At 48.7% G+C, this 20,325-nt stretch overlaps 1 protein-coding gene across 2 annotated transcripts in view; it reads right to left on the minus strand.

The window, feature by feature from the left end:
- Positions 1-19,165, minus strand: part of EPHX2 (epoxide hydrolase 2) — an 87,911-nt gene extending 68,746 nt beyond the window's left edge. For both annotated transcript variants that reach the window (XM_040427111.1, XM_040427112.1), the window contains exons 1-2: positions 19,006-19,165; positions 515-599 (exon numbers count right to left, since the gene is read on the minus strand). In XM_040427111.1, the coding sequence (XP_040283045.1) occupies positions 515-599; positions 19,006-19,160 (240 nt within the window). In that variant the 5' untranslated portion in view covers positions 19,161-19,165. The remainder of the gene's footprint in view (positions 1-514; positions 600-19,005) is intronic.
- Positions 19,166-20,325: the final 1,160 nt, after the last annotated feature.

A 20,325-nucleotide genomic window follows, 5' to 3' on the forward strand; every position in this document is an offset into this window, starting at 1 on the left:
AGAGTATAAGATGTGATAAAACTCAACCACAGTGCAGCCCAAATAAAGCAAATATTTGCAGAGTTACTCAATATTTTATGCAGATTAATACACGAGGACGCTGTTTAAACTGGAACTACGAGTTAACTCTTCTCAGGGAACACTGCAATGAAAAACGTATCTACGCTGTAAACAGCATCTGGTAGGACTTGGGGTGGAATGTATGGGTTTGTCCACGGTGGTTACTTATAGGGACCCAGGGACTGTAAAATGACATATCGCATGGCACCTACTGGAGAAGATGGGCATCTACAGTCCCGTCTGGTCCACTAGGGTTATATGTGTCCTTTACATTTGTCCTTACAGGGCAGGGGGGGGGGGTATAATAACTCCATGTGCATTTCTGGGGTCTGCATCCGGAGATGTGGATCCCCCTGTAACATCTGTATGTTTAGTCCTGTACACACAGCTCATGAACATTATAGCTTATGGACCGCAAGGTCTTGAGCTTCTGCATCAGGTTCTTCAACCTTACCTGAGAGAATGGGATCTGTCCCCTCTCCGCCTGGGCGAACGGTCCATCTGAGCCGCTCTTTACAAACACATTCGACAGGAATCCTCTGGAAGGAAAAAGTCTCAATGCTAAATATGAAATGAGCACATGATGGATAACTCTATGGAGCCCTACTGTACATTTTACCATGGGCAATAGATTTCTAGCGAGTTAAAAATGGTTTCCGAAATTTTGTTTTACCGATGACCTATCCTCTGGAAAGAGAAAAAAAAAAAAAACACAATGCAACAGCACTCTGCAAACACAAATAAAGTATAATATCGCCATAGTCATAGAAAATATTCTGGTGCTAATGCTACGCTTATTTTATAAAATTTGACATTCTTGGCAAAATACATTTTGTACAAAATTATTTGGGCCCATCTGCCGGCGTCAAGGCGATCTCTATAAGATGGAACTAGGGCCCATTCATTTCTATAGGATTACCGCTGCTCAGCGATCCTGACCGAAACCAGTGTCGCCGTGTAGCCCTAGCCTTAGGTTCCGATCTCATAGAGATCGCCTTGACGCCAGCAGACCGATCCAAATAATTTTGTACAAAATGTATTTGCTAAGAATCTCAAATTTATAAAATAAGCGTAGCATTAGCACCAGAATATTTTCTATATCTATGGCATTATTGTATTTTATTTGTGTTTGCAGAGTGCTGTTGCATTGTGTTTTTTTCTTCGTGTTTATAGCTATGGCAACGTGCACCTGCGCACAGGGATGTGCTGACTGACCCCCTTTTTCCTGCAGCTATCCTCTGAATAGGTCATCAATATCTGATTGCTTTGGATCTTGTTATTTCGGCACATTTAGACCTCTTTCACACGAGCGTGGCGTGTGTGGGCCGATAAGATGCGGGTGCGTTGCGGTAAAATGCGCGATTTTTCAGAGCGAGTGCAAAGCGTTTTAATGCGTTTTGCACACACATGTGAGAAAAATCGCCATGTTTGGTACCCAGACCCAAACTTCATCACTGAAGTTCAGGTTTGGGTTCGGTGTTGTGTGGATTTTATTATTTTCCTTTATAACATGGTTATAAGGGAAAATAATAGCATTCTTAATACAGAATGCAAAGTAAATTAGGGATGAAGGGGTTAAAAAAATTAAATAAATGAATAAAAAGTTAACTTACTTGCTCCATAGCTGCCGGTCTCTGTTCTATCTTCAGGACCTGGCAAAAGACCTGTGGTGACGTCACTGTGCTCATCACATGGTTCATCGCCATGGTGAGGGACCGTGTGATTGGACCATGTGATATGATGTCACCACAGGTCCTTAGCCGGCAGCTCAACATTACAGAAGAAGACAGAGATCCGCAACTACGCAATCAAGTGAACTCTGTGAGTTAATTTATTTTATTTTTAACCCCTCCATCACTATTTTACTTTGCATTCTGTATTCAGAATGTTATTATTTACCCTTATAACCATGCTATAAGGGAAAATAATACAGATCAGGTCCCCATCCCAATCATCACCTAGCAACCATGCGTGAAAAATCGCACCGAATCCGCACTTTCTTGCGGATGCTTGCGATTTTCACACGGCCCCATTCACTTCTATGGTGCCTGCGTTGCGTGAAAAAACGCAGAATATAGAGCATGCTGCGATTTTCACACAACGCACAAGTGATGCGTGAAAATCACAGCTCATGTGCACAGCCCCATAGAAATGAATGGGTCACATCACGCGCGGAATACTCGCCCGTGTGAAAGGGGCCTTACTGTTGCTGGCAGATCTTTTATTTGGCTTTAAGGGCCCCCCCCCATACATATGATAGTCAGCCAAATCTGGCTCTTTTGCAACAATCAAATGTGTATTGGGAGCTCCTGACCCTCTTCCCACAGATGAGGTCAGAGGTGAGAAAAAAAATAAAATAAAAACAGACGAGTTGAATTTCAACACCCAATCCTGGAGATAAGCAGCCAGTGTCCGACAGGAACCTTCTCATCTCTCCCCACTGAAAATACATACAGTACAGACCAAAAGTTTGGACACACCTTCTCATTCAAAGAGTTTTCTTTATTTTCATGACTATGCAAATTGTAGATTCACAATGAAGGCATCAAAACTATGAATTAACACATGTGGAATTATATACATAACAAACAAGTGTGAAACAACTGAAAATATGTCATATTCTAGGTTCTTCAAAGTAGCCACCTTTTGCTTTAATTACTGCTTTGCACACTCTTGGCATTCTCTTGATGAGCTTCAAGGGGTAGTCCTTGTCAGGTTTAATAACGAGATTTTTGTATAACTTACCAGTAAAATCTCTTTCTCGCTCTTTCCTTGGGGGACACAGAAGACCTTGGGTATAGCTCATCTCCATAGGAGGCATGACACTAAGTGAAGACTGTTAAGCCCCTTCTCCACAGCTATACCCTCAGCCTGGAGAGAGAGACTGCCAGTTGCGTGTCCAAGCAGTGAGAAAAGGCAAAGTCCAACAAGGAACCAACAAGCCAACTACCCAACGGGTAACACAAACTCGGAAACCGTGTAGAGAAAAACAACGAATGGGTGGGTGCTGTGTCCCCCAAGGAAAGAGCGAGAAAGATATTTTACTGGTAAGTTATACAAAAATCTCGTTTTCTCGCCCAGTTTCCTTGGGGGACACAGAAGACCTTGGGACGTTCAAAAGCAGTCCAAAAGGGGAGGGACCACCGCTCCAAGGCGAAGCACCCGAAGGCATCAAGGAACCGCCGCCTGCAGACCCAGGCGGACCAAGGCAGCATACGCCGAAGCCAGAGTATGCACCCTGTAGAACTCTGTAAAGCGTGCAAGGAAGACCTGTGGCCGCCTTGCTCAAATGCATGGCCGAAGCCCAATGCCTCCGGCCCAGGAGGCACCGACCGCTCTGGTGAAATGAACGGTGACAGCAAAGGCAGAATCCTGCCCTCGGTGCGGTAACCTCAGCAATAGCCAATCTGATAAAGCGGAGGAAAACCACCCTGGAGTCCGTCAACTCTAAGCGCGGACCTCCAGGAAACCCAAGAGACCGAACGTCGACAAGAGTCGGAGATCTCCAAGTAAAAACTGCAAGGCCCAAACAACGTCCAAATCGGTGAAGTGTTGAAGCGAAAGGCAAACACCACCTTCAGAAGGAAGGAACGGGATGTAGAACAGCCCTGTCCTGGAAAAAGACAGAAGGCTCAGAACAAAAAGGGGCCATTCAGGCACCCGTCAGAGACACGACTGATACGGAAACACAACCGTACAGGACAGGCGGGGTAGAGAGAACTTCTGTAACGGCTCCAAGGACAAGATTGGAGCGCCGAGAACTCAGTATGTAGTTCCCAGGGCGGTACCGAAGGACAGTACAGAGGAACCAAAGAGCCATTTCGAGTAAGAAGGTCTTGACAGGCCCAGAGGGTCGGGGAACGCTGGAAGAGGAAGAACAGCGCTGACACTTGATACCTCAAGTAAAGGAATCCCAGTCCCAGGTCCAGGCCGGACTGGAAAAAAGACAGAACCATGGGGAGAGAAAAAGTCAGAGTGGGGAATGCACAGCTTCCCACAGAACCCCAGATAAAAAAATCATAAGTCTTACGACAGATCCTGGACGAAATACAGCCAGGAGCGGACAGTAGCGAACCCGCTGGAGTCGCCTGGCAAGCGGGCTAAAAACCAAATGTGATCAGGCGCAGACCAGTAACACGGGCAGAAGTCGACAAAACTGGTCCCGTCGGCCCCCGAGCAACGTTGTCCCGTATCCACCCGAGTGGGGGAGCAGAAGGACAGACGGAAAGGAACCAAAGGGTCTGCCCAGCATCCGCCAGATGCCAGGACAAGACAGGCTAAAGTTCATGCTGATGTAGCCATGTTCTACAGTCCCGGTGTAGGAGATCAAAGGACAATCTGGACCGAAAGGTAGTCCCCCCCAAGTTACCGAGAAGGTAAGTCTACAGCAGGACCATTGTCTTAGAATGGACCACGTAATCTGCACTCAGCGGGAGGACAGAACGCGGTAGACTCGGTAAATAGGCACAGCTAATACAGCCAGTGTGAACAAGGGAGACAGTACGAGGCCAAAAGGAACACCGGAACCATCCACATGAACAACCATGCTCTCCCCAGAGGGGAGGACAGTGAAGGAACAACCTCTGAAGTCTGGCGGGACAGAAGCCACATCGGAGTGATCTGTACCGAGCGGGAGCCAAACAGAGCCGGCGAGATAAGGTAGTCGAGACAGAGGCCGGCATAACACCCTCCAACTGAACGGAGGAGTGGCAACAGGGAAGCCATAGGACAGCTCAAAAGCAGAACCCTGCTACACTGTGAGATGCCCGGTTCACCGCCTCGCAGAAGGCGAATACCCTGAAGAACCCAAGGCGGAGGTCCTCCGGACCTGGGTAATCGAGCACCCAAGAGAATTTGGGTGACCTTCCCGAGAAAGCGGCCCGCACCTGGTAGCAGATCAGACTGAAGCGTAGAGGCGCCAAGAGGAAGGACTCATACCACACTACATCCGAAGAGGAGGAAATTGCAGCAGGCAAGGGAACCGCAGTCCTGCCAGAGCCAACGAAGAATTCGAGGGGCGCTCCAGACAACCGCACTCTCGACCATGTGACCACTAGCGCAGGAAAGCAATACCGCGGAAGGACGAATGGGCACGCATCTAGGACCCATGAACACTCCCTGGGATGAAGGGCCAACTAAATGAATGAGTACCACACAGCTCCGTGCAGCAGAGAGCAAGTAGAGCCCGTCCGGGTCAGGTGGACAGAATGAACTCCTTAGAGACGAGTGCAAGGTTTGCGGCAAGCATCGTATCCCAAGAAAACAAAAGTATGCCGCAGGAAGTAGATGAGGCATACGTACGAGCAGCCCGTAAGCAGTGAGAAGGCCAACCCACCTACAGGAGGAGAAGGCATACACGGCCCAAACAACGCACAAGAACGTCCGCTCACTGCAAAAAGGTTAATTCAGCGAAAAAGGGGGCTCGCCACAGAGTGCCACAGCATGTACGGAATTGCAAAGTGCAACCTGAAAGGGAGTTATGCACAAGCCTAGTATAGCATGCGATGGAACGCAAGCAGTCCGCCCCGAAAGGGGGGAAATTGTATCAGGCAAACTGCAGTCGGCAAGAGTGCAAAGGCCGGTCCCAAAAGGGAGTGATGCCTAAAGCCGTACCTACTTCAGAGAAGCAGGACATACCCTATAATCCAGCAGGAATGCAGGAGGTCCACCTAGTGAAAGGGAAACATGCACAGGGTTATCCTAGCATTAAGTGAGTGTGCAATAATACACCCAACACTGAACTCAGCGAGAGTGCAACTACTCTGCCAATGAAGGGGGATATGTACAAGTCCAGCACAGCCATCATAGACAGCTGTGAATCTCATGAGCGTGCCAAATTCTGCCCATGGAATGAGGGGTGGCCACGCACAAGGCCAGCACCGTATCCAATGGGAGTGCAAGCGTTCCACCTATGTTAGAGGGCAATGCTCATGGCCAGCAAGGTATCCGGTGAGAGTGTAGCATGCCGCCCAGAAAAAAAGGGGGGTAATGCACATGGCCAGCATCTCATCCAGGGAGAGTGCGAGCACCCCGCCATGTATGGAGTCATACACATGGCCAGCATCATACTGGTGAGAGACAAACACAGTCAGTGAGAATGTGTGTATGTCACCTGAGGAAGGAAGGGATGCCCATGGCAGGCAGCGAATCCAGCGAGAGTGCGTACACCGCCCACGGAAGAGGGGTCATGCAAATGGCCGACAGCGGATCCAGCGAGAGTGCAAGCACCCCGCCATGTATGGGGTACATGCACATGGCCAGCAACGTACCTGCGAGAAAACAACCACAGACGGAGGGATGTATGTATGCTGCCTGAGTCATGCCTATGGCCGGCAGCGAAACCAGTGAGAGTGCAGCATAGCAACATAGTACATAAGTACATCATAGCACATCAGAGAGAGTGCAGCGTTCCGCCTATGGAAGGGGGTCGTGCACATAGCCAGTACCGTATCCGGTGAGAGTGCAGTATTCCGCCTAAAAAGGGGGGTCATGCACATGATCGGCAACAGATCCAGTGAGAGTGTAGCGTTCCGCCTAAGAAGGGGGTCACGCACATTGCCGACAGCGAATCCAGTGAGAGCGCTGCGTTCCGCCCATGGAAGGGGGTCATGCACATGGCCGGCAGTGAATCCAGTGAGAGTGCAGCGTTCCGCCTAGAGAAGGGGGTCACGCACATGGCCGACAGCGAATCCAGTGAGAACGCTGCGTTCCGCCCATGGAAGGGGGTCACGCACATGGCTGGCAGTGAATCCAGTGAGAGTGCAGCGTTCCGCCTAGAGAAGGGGGTCACGCACATGGCCGGCAGCAAATCCATAGAGAGTGCAGCATTCCGCCTATGGAAGGGGGTCATGCACATGGCCAGCACCGTATCCGGTGAAGGTGCAGTATTCCGCCTAAAAGGGGGTCATGCACATGGCCAGCCGGCAGCCAGGGAGAGTGCAGTATCCCGCCTAGGAGGGGGGGATGCACATGGCAGGCACCATAACTGGAGAGATGATGAATGCTGCCTACGGAAGGGCCGCATGCACTTGGCCAGCGCCGTATCCTGGAAGAGGGCAGGAAAACCACCTAAAAGGGGAAATGCCCTAGCACCGACGCAGGTTGGGAGCGCAACACTATGCCACCTGTGGAAAGAGGGCATGCAGACATGCAGCACTACTGATGAAGCTGCAGCGTCCTGCGCAGTCCAATAGAAATCTGTTATTATTATTATTTTTATTTTTTTTCATTAAAAACACAGCTTCTCTGAGGCTAAAGGGGGGCCACCTATAGGGGCACAGATAGTCAGGAAAAGGGGGGCCAGCCATACAGGCCCATTGGGAGCCAGCCTGTACCCAAAGGGTTAACATGATCCGGCCTGGAGGGCGGCGCTGCGATCCCCTGGGGGCGGAGGAACCTCCCGGCGGGAAGAATTTGCGCCTGGAGAAGTTCCCGCCCCCTCCACCAGAGGCCGGAATTTTGCGGCCTAGTAGGCCGTGAAGCCGGGGTCTAAATTTGCGGCGCCCGGTATGTACCGCCGGGACCTGAGGGGAGTGACGCATCAAAACCGGCCGCGGGGTGGTCGGAATTGCGGCCCAGCAGGCCGCGAAGCCTGGGCCAAAATTTGCGGAGCCCCACCGACCGGCACCAACGGTCGGCCGGGGCCTGCTGGGCATAGAAGTCAAGCCCAAAGCCGGCCGCGGGAGCCCACCCCGCCGGCCGGAAGAGTCAGGGGCTCGAATGGCGGCTTGCCGGCCGCGGGAGCCCACCCCGCCGGAAGAGTCAGGGACCCGGAATGGCGGCCTAGCAGGCCGCGGAGCCTGGGCTAAGATTTTTGCGGCGCCCAGCCGCACCGGGATACCGATGTCGGCCGGAGGCGAGGCCTTACTCTACAGCCGTCAGGAGCCTCAGGCCTTGAGCAACACTCCGGTAGGAGATGGGGGGGGGGGGGACCCAGAGACCGGGTGCCTGTGCTGATAGAGAAATAAACTATGTTGCCGCTTCTGTAGCTGGCTGTGGAGACAGCCACTGGCTGCATGTCTATGGGGGCCAGGCAGGGGGCAGAAGGAGATTGCCGCTCTGCGGCACCCCAGGGGCCAGCATAGATCCAGCAAGGGACTAGAGGCCCAGTATGGGGGTCAGGCACGCAGGAGACCAGGGTGGGGGGGGTGGGGGACGTAGGGCTGGAGAAGCCTCTCTCTTACCACAGCCGTCTTCACCCTCGGTCCATTCCAGCAGGGTCGCCCCTTCAGCTACTGGCACCGTAGTGGCAGGACGCTGGAAGAGGGACTTGGCGTGCGGGCGACCCTTGCGCTGGCGGGATGTAGGGGAGCTGGGCTGCCCTGATCCACCTTGTCTTCTGTGGGGGAGGCAGCAGTGCGGGTGACCGGCACTGGCGCAGCTCAACCCCGGGAGAACAGAGAGGTCTAGTGCGACTCTGTTATCCCTGATGATCTGGAACAAAAAGAAAAAAGTAAAAATCTAAAATTGAAACAAGGAGAAACCAGCCCTGCAGAGCAGGGAGTGTCTTGCCTCCTTGGACACTAAGCAAAAAACTGGCAGTCTCTCTCTCCAGGCTGAGGGTATAGCTGTGGAGGAGGGGCTTAACAGTCTTCACTTAGTGTCACGCCTCCTATGGAGATGAGCTATACCCAAGGTCTTCTGTGTCCCCCAAGGAAACTGGGCGAGAAAAGTGGGATTTCTTGCCTTATAAATGGGGTTGGGACCATCAGTTGCGTTGAGGAGAAGTCAGGTGGATACACAGCTGATAGTCCTACTGAATAGACTGTTAGAATTTGTATTATGGCATGAAAAAAGCAGCTAAGTAAAGAAATACGAGTGGCCATCATTACTTTAAGAAATGAAGGTCATTCAGTCAGCTGAAAAATTGGGAAAACTTTGAAAGTAAGGGCTATTTGACCATGAAGGAGAGTGATGGGGTGCTGCGCCAGATGACCTGGCCTCCACAGTCACCGGACCTGAACCCAATCGAGATGGTTTGGGGTGAGCTGGAGTGAAGGCAAAAGGGCCAACAAGTGCTAAGCATCTCTGGGAACTCCTTCAAGACTGTTGGAAGACCATTTCAGGGGACTACCTCTTGAAGCTCATCAAGAGAATGCCAAGAGTGTGCAAAGCAGTAATCAAAGCAAAAGGTGGCTACTTTGAAGAACCTAGAATATGACATATTTTCAGTTGTTTCACACTTGTTTGTTATGTATATAATTCCACATGTGTTAATTCATAGTTTTGATGCCTTCATAGTCATGAAAATAAAGAAAACTCTTGGAATGAGAAGGTGTGTCCAAACTTTTGGTCTGTACTGTATATGCTGGGTTGAACCACTGGTCTATGTGTATAGGGTGAGCCCTTAACAAGCTCTGCCTCTGATGCCACCAGATGTAAGGCAGCTATCCTATAAGTCAATGTTCCACCCTTAAATAGGCCTTGAGACATGACTTATATAATAAGTAAGCCAGCATCTCATCTGCAGACAGCTGTTTCGGGGCAATTGCGCCTCATCAGTCCCCAAGGAGAAATATACCCCCCCAAGCCAGTACTTCCTGCTCTGCACTGATGAGGGGCAATCACCCTGAAACAACTGTCTGCAGATGAGGTGCTGGCTTAGTTATTGTCCAAGTTATGTCTGAAGGCCTATTTAAATGGTCGAACATTGACTTAGGATAGCTGCCTTACATCTGGTGGCATCAGAGACACAGCTTGTTAAGAGCTCATTTGTGTCTTTCTTCCCAGAATTCCACAGGAGCATGTATGGCCTATAAGTCTCCTCACGCCAATTAAGGTGCTCTCTGTAAGGACAGATAGTACCCCCCAAATTGGGGATTCGGGAGAGGTAGCTCTCGGCCAAACAGGCTCTGCAATCATTTCCACATAACCTGATAAGATGCAATGGTTTTCTATATTGGTGATCTTTCCTCACCGAGCAGCTATGATTACATTGCACCGCCACTGCAGAGGGGACAGCATACAGGTAAGCAATGAAGAGATCACAGCGTTAATAGGAGCCCTGCAATATTTTAATTTTAATTTATTTTTACAATAGATCTCTATGATGAACATAACATGTTCCATATTTAGCTGCCTGCATGCCTTTTATTAAAATTTATAAAAGACAACGCTCCCTGTCTGCAAAGGAAGAAGTGGGGATCAGTTAGCACATTTCAGTGCGCAGGTGAACGTCACAATGGCTGAAAGCACAAAAGCAAACACAAATAATAGAGTAAATACAATCGTGCCATACTCACTATAGAAAATGTACTAATGCTAATGATACCTTATAAACGTGAGATTAAACAAATACATTTTGTATAAAATGATTTGTGCCTGTCCACCAGCATAAAGGTGATCTCTTTAGTACAGGAACCTAACACTAAATACTACTTTCACTATAATGGCCTCCATCAAATTCAGGGAATGCATGCTAAGCCCCCACTATATTACACCTCTTATGGTTCCAAAATGGCTCCAATAAAGGAGAGCAGGCTACAGCTTTATACTTGCACTAATTAAAATTAGTCTATGGGACAGACAGGCTGGTCAAGGGTGCACGGCATGACCAATGGAGTCAGCCACACCTCTAACGGAGACTGCAAAAAACAAAAAAAAAAAGGGGGGGGGTTAGTCAGCACATCCCAGTGCGCAGGTGCATGTCGCTATGGCTGAAATCTCAAAAGCAAAGCTCCCCGTCTGCTCTGCTATAGGCCGCATGCACACGACCGGTTTTTTTTTGCGGTCCGCAAAAACGGGTTCCGTATTTTCGTGATCCGTGTCAGTTTTTTCTTCCGTGGGTCTTCCTTGATTTTTGGAGGATCCACGGACATGAAGGAAAAAGTCGTTTTGGTGTCCGCCTGGCCGTGCGGAGCCAAACGGATCCATCCTGACTTACAATGCAAGTCAATGGGGACGGATCTGTTTGACGTTGACAGAATATGGTGCAATTGCAAACGGATCCGTCCGCCATTGACTTTCAATGTAAAGTCAGGAGTCCCTATTATACCATCGGATCAGAGTTTTCTCCAATCCGATGGTATATTTTAACTTGAAGCGTCCCCATCACCATGGGAACGCCTCTATGTTAGAATATACCATCGGATTTGAGTTTGGTCGTGAAAACTCATATCCGACAGTATATTCTAACACAGAGGTGTTCCCATAGTGATGGGGACGCTTCAAGTTAGAATATACTACGAACTGTGTACATGACTGCCCCCTGCTGCCTGGCAGCACCCGATCTCTTACAGGGGGCTGTGATCCGCACAATTAACCCCTCAGGTGCCGCACCCTCCTCCCTCCCCAGTTTTAAATTCATTGGTGGCCAGTGCGGCCCCCCTCCCTCCCCTGTATTACTGTACATTCATTGGTGGCCAGTGCGCCCCCCCCTCCCTCCCCTGTATTACTGTACATTCATTGGTGGCCAGTGCGGCCCCCCCTCCCTCCCCTGTATTACTGTACATTCATTGGTGGCCAGTGGGCCCCCCCCTCCTAATTAAAATCCCCCCCCCCCATCATTGGTGGCAGCGGAGAGTTCCGATCGGAGTCCTAGTTTAATCGCTGGGAATCCGGTCGGTAACCATGGCAACCAGGACGCTACTGCAGTCCTGGTTGCCATGGTTACTTAGCAATTTTAGAAGCATTATACTTACCTTCGCTGTCTGACCGGCCGGGCGCTCCTCCTACTGGTAAGTGAAAGGTCTGTGCGGCGCATTGCTTATAGCACAGACCTGTCACTTACCAGTAGGAGGAGCGCCCGGCCGGTCACAGACATCGCAGGTAAGTATGATGCTTCTAAAAATTGCTAAGTAACCATGGCAACCAGGACTGCAGTAGCGTCCTGGTTGCCATGGTTACCGATCGGAGCCCCAGCGATTAAACTGTGACTCCGATCGGAGCTCTCCGCTGCCACCAATGATGGGGGGGGGATTTTAATTAGTGAATGTACAGTAATACAGGGGAGGGAGGAGGGGCCCACTGGCCACCAATGAATGTACAGTAATACAACGGAGGGAGGGGGGGCCCACTGGCCACCAATGAATGTACAGTAATACAGGGGAGGGAGGGGGGCCCACTGGCCACCAATGAATTTAAAACTGGGGAGGGGGGTGTGCCCCCTCCTGCCTGGCAGCACCTGATCTCTTACAGGGGGCTATGATACGCACAATTAACCCCTCAGGTGCCGCACCTGAGGGGTTAATTGTGCGGATCACAGCCCCCTGTAAGAGATCGGGTGCTGCCAGGCAGCAGGGGGCAGTCATGTACACAGATCGTAGTATATTCTAACTTGAAGCGTCCCCATCACTATGGGAACGCCTCTGTGTTAGAATATACTGTCGGATCTGAGTTTTCAGGAAGTGAAAACTCAGCTCTGAAAAAGCTTTTATGCAGACGGATCTGCGATCCGTCTGTGTGAAAGTAGCCTACGGCCACGGACGCGGATGCCAATCTTGTGTGCATCCGTGTTTTTTCACGGACCCATTGACTTGAATGGGTCCGTGAACCATTGTCCGTCAAAAAAAATAGGACAGGTCATATTTTTTTGGACGGACAGGAAACACGGATCACGGCGGTGCATTTTCCGAGTTTTCAACGGACCCATTGAAAGTCAATGGGTCTGCAGAAAATCACGGAAAACTGAACAACGGCCACGGATGCACACAACGGTCGTGTGCATGAGGCCATACTGTTGTTCATGGTCTGTCAGTTATCTGCTGCCCAGCACGTGAAACACAATTTATCCAGAGACAGGGAGGAAGGGTTGAGCCAGAGACCTGTGGAAAATGACATTGACTATACACTGATACTACACATCTGATTCATTGCTGCAAAGCAAACTATGCAATAAAGGAAATTAGGTTCTCAGTAATAAGAGCTTTACATCGATTCAGGGAAGCACTGCATGATGACTAACACCCCAAACAGCATCGGCAGCGGTGCAATGAAGTAGTCCAACAGCACCCCTTTTGCAAGGGTAAGCTGCCTTAGTTCTGGGAAACTCTCCCCCCACAGGTACAGCACAACAGCAACAACCGCCAAACCCAGGAGTGAATTCAAATAAACAGGTAAGGCCACGTTCACATCTCTGGTGAAGGTTTCCGGCAGAGAACAGCCTGACTGAGGCCACCAGATCCGGAATTGCCAAATTCTACCGTTCACTATAATGGGATCTAGCAGTGATCCAGCAGCTTTCTGGCATAAATGAAGAGTTCCAGACAGACAAAAACTGTTGCATATGCAGCGCGACCCTCCCTCCCCCCCCAGGGCCTATTGTGTCCCAGGTTTTTAGGAATGTCGAGTGGTGCTGCGGCCTTATTAGTTCTGTGTGTGTCACGGTGCTCCTACCTGGATACCGTCGCTCCCCAGGGTTAGGCTCCGTAGCAATAAAGGGGAGAGTGGTAGCTGGTAGAGAATAAGTTAAGTCCAGACTTTATAAAGTTCAAAGACTTTACTTAAATAGACTTGCATCCAGACAATATTGTATCTTTCTCTGGCCCCAGCAGCTTTTGAGGTAAACTGAGAGGCTAACTTGAATACCATGCTTTCTCCTTCTTTGCTGTGCTAAACTCTGGATTCGATCTCTTTCTGATGTGTGAAATCCGGTATGTCAGGGTGGGTGGCTGAAAATTGCATGAACAGTGCAATATCTTTTAGAAAAAAAAAAAAAAAAAATCTAAAGATCGCCCATTATAGTCCCCTTGTGGAAGTATTAAATGGTTGGAAAAAATTAATAAAATATTCTTCCAATGAAAATAATGCTTTTCAAAAGAACTACAATTTACAATATCTACAATAACTACGTCCGTAACGACCCCCAGTACACAATTATCATGTATATTATGCTGTCCGATGAACGCAGTAAAAAAAAAAAAAAAAAGCCGATGTTTGCTTATTTGCCACCAAAAATGCCAGAATAGAAAAGAAATCAATAAAAATAAAAAAGTGTTATGTACCTCAAAATAATACCAACGAAAACTACAAGTCATCCTGCAAAAATCAAGCAGTTTTCTTTCTTCTTCTTTGAGGACCTGGGAGAAAAAGGACCTTTAGTGACATCACCAAAAGGTCCTTTTTCTCCCAGGTCCTCAAAGAAGAAGAAAGAAGACAAGCCGGGCAGCGCGAACAAGTGGATGAGGAGAGTTTAATTTTTAAAAAAAATTTAACCCCTCCATCCCTATTTTACTTAGCATTCTGTATTAAGAATGCTGTTATAAAGGGAAAATAATAAAGATTGGGTCCCCATCCCGATCGTCACCTAGCAACCATACGTGAAAATTGCACCGCATCTGCACTTGCTTGCAATTGTCACACAGCCACATTCACTTCTATGGGACCTGCCTTGCGTAAAAAACTAACAATATAGAGCTTGCTGCGATTTTCACGCAACGCACAAGTGATGCGTGAAAATCATCGCTCATCTGCACAGCCCCATTGAAGTGAATGGGTCCGAATTCAGTGCGGGTGCAATGCGTTCACCTCACGCATTGCACCCGCGCGGAATTCTCGCCCCGTGTGACATGGGCCTAAAACAAAATCACTTGATCATTAACGCCCAAAACAGGCTGATCACTAAGGGGTTAATCTTACAGCATGTAAACGACACAACATCAGATAACTGCTCCAAAGTCTATAAGGGCAGGTTCACACTAGCGTAAGGGATTCCGTGCTTTCTGTCATGATACAAGTCTATGGGAATCATAACAGATCTGTCTGGGTCCCGTTATGCAAGACGGAGAACAAAGTCCTGTCTTTTAACCCTTTCTACCCCTGACCAGTTTTCACCTTCCTGCCCAGGCCATTTTTTGCAAATCTGACATGTGTCACATTATGTGGTAATAACTTTGGAACGTTTTAACTTATCCAAGCCATTCTGAGACCATTCTCTCGTGACATATTGTACTTCATGATAGTCATAAATTTGAGCCAATGTATTTCACCTTTATTTATGAAAAAAATCCCAAATGTACAAAAAAATAATAATCGCAACTTTCAACATTTCAGTTTCTCTGTTTTTAAAAAAGAAAGTGATACCTCATAAAATAGTTATTACTTTACATTCCCCATATGTATCCTTTATGTTTAAATCATTTTGTAAATGTCATTTTATTTTTTTAGGACGTTAGAAGGCTTAGAATTTTAGAAGCAATTCCGAAAATTTTTAAGAAAATTTCCATAACCCACTTTTTAAGGACCTGTTCCGGTCTGAAGTCACTTTGTGAGGGTTACATAATAGAAACCCCCCATAAATGACCCCATTGTAGAAACTACACCCCTCAAGGTATTCAAAACTGATTTTACAATCTTTGTTAACCCTTAGGTGTTCCACAAGAATTAAAGGAAAATAGAGATGACATTTCAAAATTTCACTTTTTTGGCAGGTTTTCCATTTTAATCCATTTTTTTCTTTAACACATCGAGGGTTAACAGCCAAACAAAACTCAGTATTTATTGCCCTGCTTCTGTAGTTTACAGAAACACCCCACATGTAAACCTATGTAAGGGCACACGACAGGGCGCAGAAGAAAAGGAGCGCCATAAGGTTTTTGGAAGACAGATTTTGCTGGACTGGTTTTTAGATGCCATGTCCCATTTAAAGCTCCCCTGATGCACCTTACAGTAGAAACTCCCAAAAAGTGACCCCATTTTGGAAACTAGGGAATAAGGTGCCAGTTTTATTGGTACATATGATTTTTAATTGCTCTATATTACGTTTTTTGTGAGGCAAGGTAACCAAAAAAATGGCTGTTTTGGCACAGTTTTTATTTTTTACAACATTCATCTGACAGGGTAGATCATGTGTTATTTGTATAGAGCAGGTTGTTACGGACGCAACAATACCAAATATGTCTACTTTCTTTGTTTCAGTTTTACATAATAAAGGATTTTCATTTTTTGCAGGAAGAGTTTCTATTGGTACCATTTTTGGGTACATATGATTTTTTTGATCATTCATTTTTTTACTTTATGGGGCAAGGTGACCAAAAAATTGGTAATTTTGGCACAGTTTCTATTTATTTATTTTTCCAGCGTTCACTTGAGGGGTTAGGTCATGTGATATTTTTATAGAGCTGGTTGTTACGGACGCAGCGATACCTAATATGTAAATTTATTTTCTTTTTTTCACACAATAATAGCATATTTGAAACAAAAAAATGTTTTAGTGTCTCATGTTCTGAGAGCTATAGTTTTATTTTTTGAGCGATGTAGGGGCTAATTTTTTGCGGGATGAGGTGACAGTTTTATTGGTATCATTTTGTGGGACATACACCTTTTTGATCGCTTGGTATTGCACTTTTTGTGATGCAAGGGAAAAAAAAATAGCTTTTTTTGACAGTTTTTACTTCTTTTTTTTATGGTGTTTATCGGATGGGGTGGATCATGATATATTTATAGAGCCGGTCATTATGGACACGGCGATACCCAATATTTTTTTAATATTTTTTTTATTATAACATCAGGGGAAAAGGGGCGTTTCTCTTTTTTCACTTGAAACATTATTCACTTTTAAATTAAAAATACTTTTTTTTCCCTTTTACTTTATTTCTGACTAACTTTTGAGGGTCTGATCCCCTCTGCAATGCAATACAATACATCTGTACTGTAATGCATTGCCTGTTAGTGTATGACACAGAGTAATACACTAACAGGTTTCCTAGGAGGCCGGATCTTCTCGGCCCCCGTAGAAGGCAGGTCCCGATGCCATGCAAGGCATTGGACAGCCTCTGCACGGCATCGGGCTGCCTTCTCACCCATTGGTTCCCTGCCACAGCAGCGGGGGGACCCGATGGGCTCCCTCACCCGCAGCAAACCCCTTCTGTGACGCGGTCAGCGCTGACCGCAGCATAGAAGGGCTTAATGCGCTAGCATCGGAGTTTTGAATGATTTTGGCGCTTACAGCAGGGGTCCTGCTAACAGGAGCAGGCGGTCCTCTGCTAATCAGTGAGCCGTAATAGTACAGCGCTGGGCGGCAAGTCACGTCCCGCTGCGCCGTACTATATAGGCGCTGGTCGGGAAGGAGTTCTGTCATAATACAAGTCTATGGGCAGAAGAACGGATCCGTCTTTCTGTCTTATGGATTCTGTTATAACGGAAAGCCGTAACGGGATCCCGAATGCTAGTGTGAACCCACCCTAACTTTTACTTTTGAATTAAAAAGGGTAAAAAAAAATCTTTACAAAAAAAGACACCCACTTTTCTGTGAAAACTGGCAATCTGTTTGGCTTAACCTACTCTGGTCAAATGTCCCCTATGCCTTATCACATCTCCCCCTCATATACAGGGTCCTATCGTCACCTCTCCCCCTCATATACAGGGTCTCGTCACCTTTCCCTCTCATATACAGGGTCCCGTCACCCCTCATATACAGGGTCCCGTCACCCCTCATATACAGGGTCCCGTCACCTCTCCCCCTCATATACAGGGTCTCGTCACCTTTCCCTCTCATATACAGGGTCCCGTCACCTCTCATATACAGGGTCCCGTCACCCCTCATATACAGGGTCCCGTCACCTCTCATATACATGGTCCCGTCACCTCTCATATACATGGTCCCGTCACCTCTCATATACGGGGTCCCGTCACCTCTCATATACGGGGTCCCGTCACCTCTCATATACGGGGTCCCGTCACCTCTCATATACGGGGTCCCGTCACCTCTCATATACAGGGTCCCGTCACCTCTCATATACATGGTCCCGTCACCTCTCATATACATGGTCCCGTCACCTCTCATATACGGGGTCCCGTCACCTCTCATATACGGGGTCCCGTCACCTCTCATATACGGGGTCCCGTCACCTCTCATATACGGGGTCCCGTCACCTCTCATATACGGGGTCCCGTCACCTCTCATATACGGGGTCCCGTCACCTCTCATATACGGGGTCCCGTCACCTCTCATATACGGGGTCCCGTCACCTCTCATATACGGGGTCCCGTCACCTCTCATATACGGGGTCCCGTCACCTCTCATATACGGGGTCCCGTCACCTCTCATATACGGGGTCCCGTCACCTCTCATATACATGGTCCCGTCACCTCTCATATACGGGGTCCCGTCACCTCTCATATACGGGGTCCCGTCACCTCTCATATACGGGGTCCCGTCACCTCTCATATACGGGGTCCCGTCACCTCTCATATACAGGGTCCTATCGTCACCTCTCCCCCTCATATACAGGGTCCCGTCACCTCTCATATACGGGGTCCCGTCACCTCTCATATACGGGGTCCCGTCACCTCTCATATACGGGGTCCCGTCACCCCTCATATACGGGGTCCCGTCACCTCTCATATACGGGGTCCCGTCACCTCTCATATACAGGGTCCTATCGTCACCTCTCCCCCTCATATACAGGGTCCCGTCACCTCTCATATACGGGGTCCCGTCACCTCTCATATACGGGGTCCCGTCACCTCTCATATACGGGGTCCCGTCACCTCTCATATACGGGGTCCCGTCACCTCTCATATACGGGGTCCCGTCACCTCTCATATACGGGGTCCCGTCACCTCTCATATACGGGGTCCCGTCACATCTCATATACGGGGTCCCGTCACTCCTCATATACGGGGTCCCGTCACCTCTCATATACGGGGTCCCGTCACCTCTCATATACGGGGTCCCGTCACCTCTCATATACGGGGTCCCGTCACCTCTCATATACGGGGTCCCGTCACCTCTCATATACGGGGTCCTGTCACCCCTCATATACAGGGTCCTGTCACCTCTCATATACCGGGTCCCGTCACATCTCATATACAGGGTCCTGTCACATGTTCCACACTGATAAATTAGCCGCCGTCATTATCCACCCACACTACAAGACCACCTCAACCTTCCCGCCTAATCGTGTCACATGACCACCGTGTGACGTCACCCACTATCCCGGAGACTGGCGCGCCGCGTCACGTGACGTCCCGCACTCCCCTCTCAGTGGAGGCGCTGCGGTCACTCACCCCGGTAGTTTGAGGGTCTTCTCCAGCTTCTGGAAGGCGGCCTGCGGGCCGGGGGTGAGCAGCACCCCGCCCAAGTCGAAGAGCACGAAGCGCTTGGCGGCCATGTCTGTGCCCTCTGCTCCCCGCTCAGAGCTGCTGACACTTAAGGCTGCCATGCGCCCCGCCCCCTCCCGTCAGTGTGAGTCCTATATACATGAGGGGCGCTCCCAGTGCTACCTGTAGTGGGAAGTATATACAGGAATTCCTATAATGTGCCTCCCAATCCTCACCTGCCACATCTACCTGAACTCTGGAGATTATGCCATATTTCCGCACAGATTTACGCCTGCGCTGTGAAAATAAAAATCCAGCGGAAATAAGCAGCTTGTAAGTTAACGTGGGTGTGAAAAGCGAGGAACGACAATGGGGGTGACTCCTCGCGCGTCTCCGCGGTGGAGCAAACGCAGATCTAAGGGTGTGTTCACACAGAGCGTGCGCTGGAGGAAACCGACGCAGAATCCTCCGCTTGGTTCTTGATCGCGCCTGTTTCAGTGGGAAGTTAGACGTGGAACCCGCGTGAAGAATGAAGACGCAGTTTTTTAAACCACGAGTGAAAAAGAATCCGCCCCGTGTAAATAACCAGGCGGCTTACCCATTGAACTCAATGGTAGGTGAATGATATATCCCCATTCATTGTCAGTCGGAATGGAATACACCGGAATGCGTTCTCTGTTCCATTTGGTTGCGCTCCCATCGTGGACAGAAAACCGCTCCAAGCAACGTTTTTCTGTCCGGCTTGGGATGCAGAGTAAGACGGATCCTGACACACAATGTAAGTCAATTGGGACGGATCCGTTTTCTCTGACACAATAGAAAACGGATCCGGCGCCCATTGCCTTACATTGTGTGTCAGGACGGATCCGTCTTGGCTATTTTAGAGATAATACAACTGGATCCGTTCAGAACAGATGCCATGACGGATCCGGCAAAAAACGCAGATGTGAAAGTAGCCTTAGTCAGGTCTCCGGCGGTTAGACCAATCTAATTAGGCTACTTTCAAACTTGCGACAGCAGGGTCCGGCGGGTGAGCAGCCTGCCGGATCTGTGCTAACGCTATAATAATAATACCGATGCGGCATGTACGGTAATAATACCAATGTCAGTTCGGGACACGGTATGCTTGCGTTCGGACAGGAACTCACAGCACTCACTGATTCTGTGAGATCAGGTGAAATGAGCAGGTTTGGGAAATGCGTCGGTCTCGGTTGTGAAACTGGCCTTAGCCTCCATGCAAACAGTGGCGTAGGAGACATGCACTGACATAACTGTAGGCATTCAGTG

Source organism: Bufo bufo, chromosome 4 (assembly GCF_905171765.1).
Source record: "Bufo bufo chromosome 4, aBufBuf1.1, whole genome shotgun sequence".
Taxonomy (NCBI): domain Eukaryota; kingdom Metazoa; phylum Chordata; class Amphibia; order Anura; family Bufonidae; genus Bufo; species Bufo bufo.